The sequence below is a fragment of the Malus sylvestris genome, chromosome 5 (assembly GCF_916048215.2).
Source record: "Malus sylvestris chromosome 5, drMalSylv7.2, whole genome shotgun sequence".
In the NCBI taxonomy this organism is placed as follows: domain Eukaryota; kingdom Viridiplantae; phylum Streptophyta; class Magnoliopsida; order Rosales; family Rosaceae; genus Malus; species Malus sylvestris.
In genome coordinates, this window is record NC_062264.1 from 34,911,900 (window position 1) to 34,926,806 (window position 14,907).

The window sequence follows — 14,907 nt, forward strand, 5'->3', positions numbered from 1 at the left end:
TTCATCTAGTTAAATTTGCCTTAATCACGTGAAAAACCTTACGTAAGTAAAAATCGAACTTAAAACTTTTACCGAAATTAAGTATCGAACAAATCAAGGGAGAGTAGTAAATTGTTGAGTCAGACAACCAAAAATATATGTACTTCACAAAAATACAGAGATCGACCACCTTTAGCAAGAGGTCTAAAAATAAGAAAAGCCACGAGGACGCTTTTCTCTCGACACGTTGTAAGTTGTAACTTGTGCACGTAGCGATCCCTCCTCGAAAGCTCGAGTCTTTATAACAACTGCCTTTCGCCTCTTTCCCTCCCTCTTTCTCTTTCGGTTTATTCGCTTTTTGCCAAAACTGGGTTCTTTCTTTCACCATAAATTTCACTTCAAAAGTCTGGATCTTTAACTTCTGCTTTTCACCTTTCACTGTGTCCTTTTTGGGTGCCCTTCCTTTTCACCATTAATTCAGAAAACCCCACTTCAGTATAAAAAGCTTTGTTGGCGGAAGACTAGTCTGTTGGACTTCACATTGATTCATAGCATTTAGGGTCCGACTGGAAAGGAAAATGGACCCGGAATCGGCTTCCCTTTCCGGAGGCTTGCGGCCGGTGAGCGTTTGGTTATGTTGCTGTGTGTGTTCATTCTTTTGTTTTCTTTCCTTTTGTGTTTGTTTCCAGGTAAATTGAGTAAGGAATAGAGGAAATGTAAAGAGTGAAGTTTTGAGTATTTTTAATACTATTTTTGGTTTCTGGAAAATGGGATTTTGTTGTTTTTGATTCCTAATGAATGCTCTCTCAGTCTTTGCAATGAGTTTGACTGTTTTCTTCCGGAATTTTCTCAGCAACCAAACAGAAGATGCATTTTTGTTTTCTGAAGTTTTATAATTTAAGTTGGTGTGGCCTATGGAATCTCTTTCTTTATTTTTATTTATATTTATTTTTATTGCTTTTTGGTGTACGACTGTGTATGGATCTTATGGACTTAGACCGAGTATATCTCATACAATTTTGTATTCTTGTTGGAAGAATCTGACTTGACATTTCTTATTTGTGTTGCAATCGGTGGCATTTTCCATTTTTCATGTTACTTCTAAGTGTAATATAGATTTTCTGACTTTCCATTTATTTGGTCACTTCACCCGATTCGGGTTTTGAACTGTTAAATTTGATCCTGATTATATTTATTTTCTTAAGATACATTGTATCAAGGCATTTAAGTTTGAGCTATTTCAAGATAATATTCTTCTTGCTTCCTGATTGTCTTCCACTGGTGCTGTACAGACTAGAATTTTCAGCGTTTTCGTCGTTAAATTCTCTAATTCAATCTACCTTTATTTTCCATGTTAATTTACTAGTTACTGTACTACTGCTTCATTTCTGAGAGATCCTCTTGTATGATCATCATCAATCTTGCATTGAGGACAGAGGATGTGAGAAGAACTCAATGCCCAAACTCCAAAATAGTTCAGGCTGATTTTGACATCGACAATTATTGTAGGCCTAGTGATTTTAACTATAATCATGGTCGCGGTATGGTTTAACTCATTACAGCGGGCAAGTTTTGTCCTAATTATGTTTTTTCATTTTCTTTTTGTTTTTTCCACTGTTCCTGCTTGGTTATATTTGTAGCAGAATTCAATTTATGTTATAATTTGTAAGCATAATAACACTTGTCTTACTTGTTTATGAGCAGAATTTTTACAAGACCACTCTATGCCTTGCTTATCAGAGCCTTGGTATTGTTTATGGGGACCTTAGCATATCCCCCATTTACGTATACAAAAGTACATTCTCAGGTGATATGCGTCTTTATGAGGAGGATCACGAGATTCTTGGCGTGCTTTCAATGGTTTTCTGGACTTTGACAATTATCCCTCTTTGCAAGTACATTATATTTGTGTTAGGAGCAGATGACAATGGTGAAGGTGCTTACAGTAACCTCAGTTATCTTATAGCATTTTTTGAGAATATATTTTGGTTGATAGTTGTCGGACATTAGAGATTCACTTTTAGTTTTACAGGTGGAACTTTTGCCTTGTACTCATTGCTATGCCGACACTCAAGGATGGGCCTTTTGAACACAGTTCATCTTGAACATGAACACATACCATCGTACTCTTCTGTTTTATCTACCAAGGATACACGAATGAGCTCACTCATAAGAAAATTCTTTGAGAAGCATAAGAGTTCTAAAATAGTATTGCTGCTTGTAGTTTTTATAGGAGTTGGCATGATAATTGGTGATGGTATCCTCACGCCAACAATGTCCGGTATGATATTCTTAAATGCTCTCTCTGGCCCTACTGATTGACCCTTTCTGCAATTACTGATGTTGACCTAATGAGGTTTTTTTTTATGTATGTTGGCAGTTCTTTCTGCAGTTTATGGAATTAGAATCAAAGCTCCAGATTTACATGAGAGTAAGTTAATCATAAATGTGTATATACATATATATATATGTGTATTCTTACATACTGATTTTCACACTGGCAATACATGGAGTTGAGGTAATGGATATAGTGCAGCATTATTTGTTGTCTGATATCATGCAATACACTTTTTTCTATTCAATTTCCATGGAAAACTACCTTTTCTAATTACTTTTACGTCTGTACATGGCAGATTATACTGTGCTGATAGCGTGCATCATCTTGGTTGGACTTTTTGCTCTTCAGCACTTCGGGACACACAAAGTTGGGTTTCTTTTTGCTCCAATCATGTTAACATGGTTACTATGCATTTGTGGGGTAGGCATTTACAACATCTTCCGTTGGAACCCTGGTGTTATACGTGCTCTGTCGCCCTACTATATTTATAACTTCTTTAAAATAACTGGAAGAGTTGGCTGGAGTTCCCTTGGAGGCATTGTTCTTTGTATCACAGGTTGGTTTGTAGGAAAAATTTCCAACAACTTCTGCAGTCGCCTGGAAAACTTTATCTTCTTTGTTAGGCTAAGACATTATTTGGCCATGACAGGTACAGAAGCAATGTTCGCTGATCTTGGGCACTTTTCGAAACTGTCAATCAGGGTAGCTTATTCTCAACCTTTAATTTTGCTCTTTGAAGCAGAAAACTGCTCAGTACTTTTATGGTTCTGTTTTTGGCTGTTCAAAATACTTTTTTTTGTATCGTAATCCTCGGTAGTTTTATAGTCGAGAAGAAACACAATTTATCATGCTTGTTTCTATTAGTGTCACATGTTGCTAACTATGTAGCTTTCTTTTCTCTTTGGGCTTCATATGTTATTTACTTTACATTTTTATTATTTTATATATTTATTTACTACTAGTTCTTTCGTCTTGCAGTTTGCATTTACAGCGCTCGTTTACCCTTGCTTAGTTCTGGCATACATGGGAGAAGCTGCTTATCTCTCCAAGCACAAAACGGATCTGCATAGCAGTTTTTACATGGCCATTCCTGGTAAAGCTCTTATATTCTTATTGATGCAATGTTACAACAACTAGTTGTTTAACGTAACGTCATTCTTCTTATTAGGAACTCAAATGATTTCGACCAAGTTTAACTTGCACTTTAGGCATGCCATTATTCTTCATTATAGCAGTTTTCAAAGTATACGGCCATTATTTTTAGTGTTCATTATATTATTTGCTTTTATCTGCTACATGTTATCTGCATTTTCATTTGAACAAATGTACAAGAAAGACATCTATCTAACCTGCATCTTTAGAAACTTCAATCTCCGTGAATGCCTGTATCAGTTTTAGACTTTTAATTTAATTTTATTTCATCAGATGCTACCGGTTTTGAATTTGATCTGATATTTTCTCTAAAATATTTTCTTTCCATTCAGAGGTTATGTTTTGGCCAGTCTTTATTATTGCAACTCTTGCTTCTGTGGTGGGAAGTCAAGCAATCATTTCAGCTACCTTCTCAATAGTCAGTCAGTGCAGGGCCCTTCAGTGCTTCCCGCGTGTGAAGATCAAACATACATCAAATCAGATACATGGGCAGATATACATACCTGAGGTGAACTGGATGTTGATGGTATTGTGTCTTGCCGTCGTTATAGGTTTCAGAGACACTCGTATGATAGGCCATGCATACGGTCTGTGCTCTCTCTCTCTCTCTCTCTCTCTCTCTCTCTCTGTCTTTGTGCATATGTGCAATTTTGAAATAAGCGGTTCTACAGCATTTGCATTTACAGGGCTTGCTGGAGTGACAGTGATGTTCATCACAACCTGCTTGATGTTTCTAATTATTAGTACAGTTTGGAAGCAGAAGGTTCTCGTGGCCTTTTTGTTTCTTGTAACCTTTGGATCCCTTGAACTACTCTATATCTCCGCCTGCCTTGGAAAAGTACATCACGGAGGCTGGCTTCCCCTTCTATTCGCTCTTCTAATAGTGTCTTTGATGTCTATCTGGAATTATGGGACTGTAAAGAAGGATGCATATGAGCTAGATAACAAGGTATCGTTAGATAGACTTCTAAGCATTGGGCCAAGCCTAGGTATTGCAAGGGTCCCTGGAATCTGCTTAGTTTACTCTAACGTTGCGTTTGGTCTCCCTCCAATGTTTGCACATTTTGTCACAAACTTCCCTGCATTTCATCACACTCTCATCTTTGTGACCCTTAAGTCTCTGATGATTCCAAAAGTTCCTGTTGGTGAGCGTTTTCTTGTTAACCGGATTGGCCCACCAGAGCTGTCTATTTTCCGGTGTATTGTAAGGTACTTTCCACAAAGTTTCTTTGGTATGAAGCCAAATTTCATTGAATTTTTGCACAAATATGTAGCTCCGAACTTCTCTGATGCTATTATTGGTCAGGTATGGATACAAGGATGTGAGAGATTTCTACAACTTTGAAACCCAACTGGTCGAGAAGGTGGCAGAGTTCTTGAAACAGGAGAGTAACAGTGACGAAATGGCGGTTAGAGGGCAGTCACCGAACCAAACATATGAAGCAACTCGAAATGAGGTTTGTGGCGGCAGTGCTGTGCGTTGGAGTGATGAAGTTAGTGGCGGCAGTAACGAGCAGTGGAGAGATGAAATTGGCAGTGGCGAGCAGTGGATGAAAAAACTCATGGAGGCACGGGAAGCTGGTGGAGTGGCCTACATGATGGGGAATCCTTATGTTGTGGCGAGTGAGGTATCACCGTTCCTGAAGAAGTTTGCAATTGACATTGTCTATGGTTTTCTGAGACGGAATTGCAGGCGTCCAGCAATTGCACTTGGAATTCCGCATGCCTCACTGATCGAAGTGGGAATGCTTTATAAGGTGTAAATATAGCGTGGACGAAGACAGAGTAAATAAACTCAAAGGTAAGACAGGATGCTTGTGGATACCAAGTACATGGAAAATGCTTAGATGTGTACATGGTGCAGGTTGTAGTATGATCATGAATAAACAATAAAGTTTTGGCGAAGAACTCACGGATGTTCACAGCATTATCCGTTTTATGAAACATATTTGCACTAATCCACTCCCATGTTAGAAGACCTAGACCCAGATTCTGAACTAGCGTTTACTGAAGAGGTGTACGTGAGATTTTTTTGAGCGCCAATAGGAATCCCTGCACTTTTCATGCAAACGAGGATTGGAAATGCGGTAACTCTGTAACTTCTTTATTTGCTTTCCTTAAAGAAAGTTGGAATTCTGGTTTGTATGATGAGTTACTTTCACAAAAATTGACAATCCACCAAATAAAAGCCATGAATTAATGAGCGGCCTTAGAGCACTCTAAATGAGATGTCAAAAAGTTCAAATCAGCAATTTTAGTTAAAAAAAGACAACATTAGTGTTTTCCAATCGAAATGCCAATTCTTATATGGTATAACGTGGATTGGCAGTAAAGATGGTTGTAGTCAAATTTGACAGCAACTTCAAATCCATTTTTGATTGATTAATAAATACTTTTTATCACGATTATAAAAAGTAAATAATGCAATAAATAATAGTTAAATTTAACATATAGAGCGAAGAACAAAACTTTAAAAAAGATCAAGTGCCACATAGACTTTTTAAGTTTAAATTTTATGTTTCAATTTAGCATCTTCTTTGAAGATGCTATTAGAGCTTCAAATTAGGCTAATAATTAAAGTTTTAAACTTAATTATGACAGTTTTAAACTCAATTGTGTGACCACAAGTCACTCCCTTAAATCAATGCCTGACACTAACAAACAGTCCAACCTCACACTTTTGTTGCCTTCAAAGTTTTTTAGGATTTCTTTTCCATTATATAGCTTCTCTCATGCAAGTATGCAACCATCTATTTCTCTAAGTTCCGATGGCCGGTCGGAAGAACATAATCCTCCGATCTAGACCCAAAAATCCCTCCCTCCCCACCCCCTGCAAGTAGGGCTAACCCATCTGCAAACTTTTGTGTTGGTCGCATTCAACTGGTTGGACACAAGAATTTCTCTCTCCTAGCAAAAGGGTTTAAGGGTCCTAAAATGTGTAATTTGTCATTGGCTGCCCATATCATTTTCTTCAATACATCTAAGGTTATATTTATTCTTGCTCTACTTCTTTCGGTATCACTTTATGTCTTTTTACTCGTTGAGAAAGTGAAGACTTTTCATGCATTAGCTGCCTTCGGTCGCGAGCAAGAGGACAGCAACTTGGTTTATCTCCGGTTTCAAGAGACTACTGCATATAATCGGTCAAGGTGAGATGACCGCCACCGTTGCTTTAGGAGATCGAAGGCCTGGACGGTTGTGATCATCGGTTGTCAGCCATGGGGTTTGATATAACATATATCATGCAAAAGCAAATTTATTATTTGCTTTCAAATAATAAATATATATGTAACAAGTAATTCTTTTTGTTTTTTTGAAAAACTATTTGTAGCAAAAATGAATGATGGGAAATTATTGAAAACTTTTTGAACTTTTTTTCTTTAAATACCCCTAAATTTTTTTTATCTATCTTTTGGTCTTTAATTCAAATTTTGTGCGGTTAATTTTTTATGAATGTCCAATTTTATACACAATTACATTAAAAAGGTTGTGATGTGTAACTTTTGTAGCTTAGCTTAGAGAAAATTTGGACAGAAATTTAGCAGTTATTTATAAATATTAAAGCGTAAATAAAATCATAACCATTTTTTTTTGTTGTTGTTAAAATAGAAAACCTATTTTCTAGAAGGTAAACAAAATAGAAATTAAAAAATAGGGTAAATTATAAAACTCCAAAATTCAAAGTGCAATGAATATTTTGGCACTTATTTAAATCATCATGACCGTTGGAGCGTGCCAGTTCAGGGGACAAACAAGAAATTTCCCCGTACAGATCTGATGATCTGGAACCATCCTAGCCGTTACAAAAGCTCGCGATCTCGTCAATACCCGCATATGATAGGGGTATTTCCGGTAATCTACTGTGAAATTATTCCAAATTGGACCGTTATAACACTCGAAGCCCTCGCGGCCGTTTCAAAATCCCACTCACGACTCACCCCTCAAACCCTCACTCCCCTTCTCTGATACAAAACTCCATGGCCGACGGGAGAACAAACCAATCGATCATGGAGCCAAAGCCCTCACACCCACTTCACCAAATCGCTCAGTCGCCGAGCCACAAGCTTCTCCTGAAGCAATGGCTGAAAGAAGAAGAGCTAAATCTCAACAGGGTCTCTCTCAAAGAATCCCAAATCGACTCGGTTCGAAAGGAAATCACGATTCTTTTCATTATCTTCTTCCTCTTCCACTCCACGGCCCTCACCCTTCTTTTCAGTTCCTCATCGTGGGACCCGCGCGGGTTCGCATGCCGCCGGTCCTGGATCCCTTCGCTCTGCTCGCTCTGCTTCTCACTGGGGATCATTTGGGCGATTAGGTATAAAACCGACACGGAGGGGCACCTGGAGAAGTTGTTGGAGAGAGAGAAAGAGGATAAGAATCTTCTGGGAAAGTGCATCGAGGAGCTGAAGAAGAAAGGGTTGGAGTTCGATTTGTTAAAGGAGGTGGACGCGCTGAGGAGGGCCAAGAGCTTGAGAGTCGAAGCGAAGGCAGTAAGGAAGTGGAATGCGAGGGATTTTGTGACACTGTTTTTCTTCACTGTGTCTTGCTTTGTGATCATTGTCACAAGGGTTATTTTGTGTAACTAGGAGGGTCGAAATCGGGTTGGATTTCGGGGATTAGATTGGTAAATTCTTGGGTTTTGGATAAGTGGGGGGGTTGCAGAATGTTTTGTTCTGCGATTTGTAATATGGGGAATTTACATTGGCATAATTATGAAACAAATCTGGATGACTGCGTATGTTAGCCTTAATATGTTCTTTGTAATTTGAGTCCTTAAAATCCCAAATAAAAGTATAATTTTGGTGTGAAGGAAAGGCATCCTCTGCAGTTTTCCATTTGCTGTTGATGTCATGACTGAAAATTTCGTAAACTTGCAACTTATGGAGTCAAAAGAACTTTGTGGGGTTGGGTGCTAAAGTGGATTTATTTTTAGGAACTTAAACGAAAAGCTCTCGGTACTGTTCACTTTAACGAAAAACCACATTTTACATTAAAAAGTCAATGCTGTTACTATTCACTTTCTCCTTTATTTTGTCCTTATCGTTAAAACTTAAAGTTTTCAAACATTTTTCATTAATTTTCCTTTTTATTTTTTGACAAGTGAATATTCACTTAATAAAAAGGGAAAAAGAGCAAGGTTTGCAGTTTTTCTTCAATACAAGTGAATATTGGGGACCCGAGGGCCAATTCGAACAGAAGACCTCAATCAAGTGCAAGAGTGAATGTAAGCTACAAGAACTACACAAAGTGGCATAACGAGGAGAAGAGAGGGTGGAAATTTGGAATATAGGAAAGAACTAGGCTACCCGAGTTAATAATAAAATTCCCAAATTGGAACCATCCGGCATCCAAATTCCAAAAAGAGGGAATCGGATTCTCTCCCTTCCAATCTTCTCCTTTAATCTAGACCGTTCAAAGGAACAACATCCATATTTCAAAACATTGCCACTGCCATGGATATATGTTTTCAAAACATTTATATGTTGTTAAAGCCCATCAAGGCAATGGATAATAATCGTCGCGGTGTTTTTTCTAATTTGGTAGCATTCTTTTCAAAGTTTTTGCGTTTTACTATGCACTTAGATTGATAGACAAGATTGGATTGTTTCCATATAACTTTAGCTTCTTGGACTGCTTGGTTCACTGGTATGAAACCCTTCTTTGACTGCTTGGTCCATTGGTGTAAAACCCAACATTGTCTCACTTTATTTGGGTTGCTTTAGATTCTATTCTACTTGATTATCGTCTTTCAGGCGTTCCTTTTTCTTATACATTCCAATTTTATGCATTTATCTGTTGATTTTTTTTGCCTGACTTCCATTTTTTTGCACTTTGTTATGTGAATGCCGATTTTGTGTAGAGTACAGACATACTCTTTTGCTAAAGATTGCATCTGTAAGAGAAGTGGTGCTAGGCGCTCCATTGCAAGGGGTTCAGAGGAAGCTTGCTGCAAGGATTGTTGTGTCCAATATTGATGGGCTTGTTGTGTTGTGTTTGGCTCATACATTTGTGAGTAATTATGAATCATGTGTTGACAACAATTGGAGACATGGTGACTACCACAAGCAAAGTTATACTTTATAAACTAGGTATAGACTTTGGTGCATGCTAGGTAGGCTAGGTGATAATTATGTCATGTGAACTTAAGACTTTTTTGTCTTGGTTGTTGGCATAGTTGCTAGTGTATGCCTATAACTAGATGCAATATTTGTGCATTTAGTAATGCTTAGAAAGTGGGAAGGTAAGCATCATAGCATCCAAGGGAAGAGCATCCGGCTCTCCCATGGGAAAGGTTGAACATGGGTTGAGAGAAAATCAAGAGAGTTAGAATGAAAAGTATTCTAGTGAAAGAACTTTTGGGGTAGAGTGAGACTCTTGGGAAAATTCTATGAGTGGGTGTGCAAGGGATTCGGGATTGAGTTATGTTGATTTAACTCATGTGTACTTGTACTGTTATTCATAGTGAAGAACAATATCTCTCCGGGGACGTAGGCATGTTTTTGCCGAACCTTGTAAATTTCTTGGTGTCTTTATTTCTTGTATTTTATTCTGTTCAATTGAGTGTGATTTGATGAGGTTGTAATCTGAATCTCGTTTCCGCACTAATGAACGGGCCAAGGCACAACAATTGGTATCAGAGCATCGTTGGAGGTCTAGATTTATTCACCATGGAATTTTCAGTTGAGCAGTTTAATGGGAGTGGCTGTTTTACTCTTGGCAGATGAGAGTAATGAAGCCCGAAGAAATGAAAGACATGCTCAGGGATGCTTGGATCAACTGCGAAAGTTGATGTTGAGGAAGAAGACAAAGGCCTTTTTCTTCTTACCTCACTTTCAGATTTGTACGAGAACCTTGTGAAACTTTACTGCATGGAAAGATACAATAAGTTTGGAGCAGGTGCAAGCTTCTTTGGTGTGGAATGATACACAAAAGAAGATGACCATGGATGATGGTAGGCACGAGACTGCTTAAGCTATTCAAGGTTGGAGTCGTGGAAGAAAAATGGAAAGAGGATCTGAGAGAGACAACAGGTTCAGATCCGGTTCCAGAGGCAAGGGTCCACAGTGCTACGATGCAAGGCCGTGTTGTAGCAAGTTTGTGGCATAAGGCTTTGAGTTTGCCTTCTAGGTACTCGAAGCATCACTTCTCCTGATGATGTTTAGTCTCAAGTGTTGTAGGGGTTTTGCAACAAGTGGAGCTATGGGATTCACAGGTGATGAGATGGTCCTGAGGTAGGAGGAAGTATGGGAATTTTGTCTGGCTCGATGGGTTGTTACTGGAAACGGGCGCGCTGACGAGTTTCTAGGTTGCAGACAATGAAGAGGAGGAAACCTGTTGAAGGAGACGAGGATGTGTCGAGATCCTGTCTGAAGCTAAATGGTGATTTTTAGCTTGCAGCAGCTGCACATGCATTGGCAGTGACTGAATCGGAACAGGATCAACGAGGTGGATTCAGGGTGTGTATGTTGGTACGTAAGGCCAATGGGCTTTGGTGACAGGTGCAAGGATTTTTGCATGGTGTATTCGCCAAGGTGGAGATTGTTGTGTTTGGCTCATACATTTGTGAGTAATTATGAGTCATGTGTTGACAACAATTGAAGACATGGTAACTACCATAAGCAAAGTTATACTTTATAGACTAGGTATAGACTTTGGTGCATGCTAGGTAGGTTAGGTGATGATTATGTCATGTGAACTTAAGACTTTTTGGTCTTGGTTGTTGGCATAGTTGCTAGTGTATGCATATAACTAGATGCAATATTTGTGCATTTAGTAATGCTTAGAAAGTAGGAAGGTAAGCATCATAGAAGCATCCAAGGGGAAAGCATCCGGCTCTCCCACGAGAAAGGTTGAACATGGGTTGAAGGAAAATCAAGAGAGCTAGAGTGAAATTATTCTAGTGAAAGAACTCTTGGGGTAGAGTGAGGCTCTTGGGAAAATTCTATGAGTGGGTGTGCAAGGGATTCAAGATTGAGTTATGTTGATTTAACTCATGTGTACTTGTACTGTTATTCATAGTAAAGAACAATATCTCTCCGGGGATGTAAACATGTTTTTGCTTAACCTCGTAAATTTCTCGGTGTCTTTATTTCTTGTATTTTATTCTGTTCAACTGAGTGTGATTTGGTGAGGTTGTAATCTGAATCTCATTTCCGCACTAACGAACTGGCCAAGGCACAACATGTTGCTCTTTTGAATTGACCAAACGAGTCCTTTTTTACTTATTCCTTAGGTAAAATTACATATTAAGGCTAACAGGTTATCATTTTGCTCTTTCTAGCTTTATGTGATCTCTACTTTAGCTACTGAGAGGGACTGCGTGCAATAGAAACTTATTCTGATATAACTTATCTGATAAGCTTTTATGTTCCATTTATTTGTTTTTCGTAAATATGTTTGTAATCCTGATGTAATCTGAAGTTGTTATAAATATATCGCACCCTGTGTTGTTGAGGGTGTGTAATCTGAAGTAAGATTTTTTTTTTCTTTGTCGAATATGTTTTTGATTTGTCTGGTTTACTCTCGTTTACAGCTCGTCGTTCAGTTTTCCTAAACTTCATTTATAAGTAATGTTGGACCAACTTTTTCACGCTGTTAGTCCTTGTTCTGCACAACTTTTTTGTTCTGCATATTCTTTTACAGTGTTCAGAGGGTTTCAATCATACAAGGTGAGAAGTCGCGTGGAATATTGGTTGAGGTAGTATTTTCCCTTTCCAGTACAATTTAAGCTACATTATCTATATTTATTTCTTCAGTTGAAGGAATAAATAGAAAAAGAAAAAAAAAATTATAAAAGAGAACTTGAAGGAAAATGGAAATAGAAAAAAATTTCCCATCTTCCAGCCTCCCCTTCTCCCTCCCCTCTTCGTAGATGCACATCAACACATGTTTTGTTAATCAGTATTTTGTATCACAAGCAAAGAGATCGAACGCAGCTACTCTTTTACTTAGGTTTGATCCCTAGTTTGCAATGAATCCCATCTGAAATGAAATAGCACAAATGGAAACTCATAGCCTCTAAATAATGCGAAGAAAAGGAGCGGAATGTAGATCTTAATACATAATTGTTTGTGAGAATATTTATTGAGAGATAAAATTCTTTTATTCAATACATAAGTTGCAAGTACCAAAAACACAAAAGAAGAAAGGGAAACACATCATCTCTTATATATTATAATCAAACTTCAGAAAAAAAAACCTTTGAAAACAAGTCACTTTCAATGCAGCTGCTAGTGTTATCTTATATTTGATGTTGTCGAAGAATTGAAAATAGGCATACCTCCATGATGTCTTTAAGATCAATGTGCCGCATACGCCCCAAAAACCTACGATAAATCCAAGTACCAAGCTGACATAGAACCACAACTTGTCATTTTCATCTTCTTTCTTGTCTTTTGCATCCTCATCAGTAAAAGTTTTATCTTCGGGGCACTTAGTTGAAAGAGGAACACCACATAGTGATGGATTTTCATATAAATGGATGGAAAATTAAGCGTTTGAAGCTCGTGTCCCCAAGGAATTATTCCGGACAAGTTGTTGTAAGACAAGTTCAAGTGGGACAAAGAGGTTAAAGATGACAAGTTTTGAGGAATCTGTCCCGTCAGGTGGTTGTGTGAGAGATCAAGAGTTTTGAGCCAACGCAAGTTTCCGATCTTGAAGGGGATCTTTCCAGTCAATTGATTCATGGACAAATCAAGATGCCTAATAGAATAAGGCTGCTTATTTCTTCAGGGTTTTCACATGGTGAATTATTTGATGAAAGATCAATACTCTTTACAAGATTTAGAGTCGTGGTGTACACAAGTTCGCTTCCTTTTAGTGTCAGTATGGCTTGCTCAATATAAGTATTAAAGTTTGTATCTGGACCATTGACCATCGAAGTCAAATTATTTAAACACATGGGAATAGTACCTGAAAGACTGTTGTGACTAAGGTCGAGGATATGAAGGTTCCGAAGATTGCATAGTTTTTGAGAAATATGTCCACTAAAATAGTTGGACCGTAACCATAGCTTATACAACTTGAATACATTTGATCATCCTATCCATAGAGGTATGTTCCCAAATAACTTTTTGTCACCCATATCAATACTCCCCAAAAGAGAACAATTTTGCAAGGAATCATGAATTTTCACCGCCAAAACTGTTGTTGTTGAGCTTTAATATTAACAGTGAATTGAATACTCCCAATGAAGTGGGAATATTACCAGAGAGATTGTTGTGACCAACATCTAGAATCACTATATTGCTCCCCACAATCCACGTACAAGGCAATTCTCTAGAAAATTCCTTAGAGACAAGGCTTGCAACTGCTGCAAGTTGCTGATATAGGGAGAAATAATGTCATTCAAATGATTTTCAGAAAGATACAAACTTTGCAAACCGGGCATCATCTGAATTTGGAAATTTCAAATGGGATGGAAATTTCAAATGATATAGTGGGAGTGGGCCATCCAAATGATTATGACTCAAATCAATAGAATCTAAATTTGGAAATTTCAAATGGGATGGAAATTTCAAATGATATAGTGGGAGTGGGCCATCCAAATGATTATGACTCAAATCAATAGAATCTAAATTTGGAAATTTCAAATGGGATGGAAAGTTTCCACGAAATTGATTGGAAGACAAATCTAGTCAAATGACTATGGAAGATATCTTCAACAACTATTCCTTTGGTATGGAATCTTGAGAGAATTCATTACCACGAAAAGTGACGTCCAGTAGTTCAGTTTGAGATTGAAGCCATATCCCAAAACCAAGACTTACCCGACAATTTAGGATCCCAATTGTGTAGAGCTTGAAAGGAGGAACCCAATTGTAAGCCCTGTTGAAAATGAGGGACATTGGTCCTTTTGGAAAATCTTGTAATCTAGTAAGATTTATGAAATGGGCTTATGTTAAAATGTATTCCCATGAATTATAAAATAGATTTAGGGAAACTAGATTAATGAGTTGTCCCACACTTTGTGGAATGAAGCCATTCATATTATTATCAAAGAGGACCAATGTTTTGAATGATGACAATTTTCAAATGGAATCTGGAATTGAGCCCAACAAATTATTGTATATAAGGTTGAGATACTACAAACTTTTTAACATTCCTCAGGAGGCTGGCAGTTGGCTTTGTATCCAACAAAAAGATAAATCTAGCGAATCTAATGTATTATTTGGACAACTTGAGAAACTCTTTCAAAACTCTTCAATTCCCCCATTAAAATTGTTTTGGGTAAGACTTAAAAACATTAGCTTGCATATCTTTCCAATTTCCTAGGGAATTTGACCGATTAGGCCCGTATAAGACAAATCAAGATATTCTAAAGATTTGAAGTTTGCAAATTCACTTGGAAAATGATCACTCAAATCATTCCCAGATAGATCAAGTGTTACGAGGCTGGTAAGGTTATAAAACCAACTTGGAAATGAACTTTTAATATT

General features: G+C 37.7%; 2 protein-coding genes and 1 pseudogene across 3 annotated transcripts; 2 read left to right on the forward strand and 1 right to left on the reverse strand.

Annotated features, from left to right (window-relative positions):
* Nucleotides 1-273: 273 nt before the first annotated feature.
* LOC126624763 (probable potassium transporter 13) lies at nt 274-5,427 on the forward strand. 2 transcript variants are annotated; one of them, XM_050293871.1, is made up of 10 exons: nt 274-599; nt 1,684-1,915; nt 2,012-2,260; nt 2,360-2,410; nt 2,613-2,873; nt 2,967-3,019; nt 3,296-3,410; nt 3,802-4,056; nt 4,141-4,678; nt 4,776-5,427. In XM_050293871.1, the coding sequence occupies exons 1-10, from the start codon at nt 558-560 to the stop codon at nt 5,230-5,232; spliced, it is 2,253 nt and encodes a 750-aa protein (XP_050149828.1). In that variant the 5' UTR covers nt 274-557; the 3' UTR covers nt 5,233-5,427. The 2 variants fall into 2 exon arrangements, with proteins under 2 accessions (XP_050149828.1, XP_050149829.1); XM_050293872.1 differs by having other exon boundaries at nt 275-599; nt 4,156-4,678.
* A 1,946-nt stretch (nt 5,428-7,373) lies between these two features.
* Nucleotides 7,374-8,283, forward strand: LOC126624764 (uncharacterized). Its single transcript, XM_050293873.1, has one exon. The coding sequence runs from the start codon at nt 7,447-7,449 to the stop codon at nt 8,053-8,055; it is 609 nt and encodes a 202-aa protein (XP_050149830.1). The 5' UTR covers nt 7,374-7,446; the 3' UTR covers nt 8,056-8,283.
* A 4,351-nt stretch (nt 8,284-12,634) lies between these two features.
* LOC126622823 (receptor-like protein EIX2) lies at nt 12,635-13,860 on the reverse strand (annotated as a pseudogene).
* Between the last annotated feature and the right edge of the window lie 1,047 nt (nt 13,861-14,907).

Bases quoted from the DNA above. Each gene is read 5' to 3' on its own strand.
- LOC126624763 (XM_050293871.1), top strand. From the start codon at position 558: ATGGACCCGGAATCGGCTTCCCTTTCCGGAGGCTTGCGGCCG. The intron at 1,916-2,011 runs GTGCTTACAGTA...TTAGTTTTACAG, and splicing joins AGCAGATGACAATGGTGAAG to GTGGAACTTTTGCCTTGTAC. The intron at 3,411-3,801 runs GTAAAGCTCTTA...CTTTCCATTCAG, and splicing joins TTTTTACATGGCCATTCCTG to AGGTTATGTTTTGGCCAGTC.
- LOC126624764 (XM_050293873.1), top strand. From the start codon at position 7,447: ATGGCCGACGGGAGAACAAACCAATCGATCATGGAGCCAAAGCCCTCA.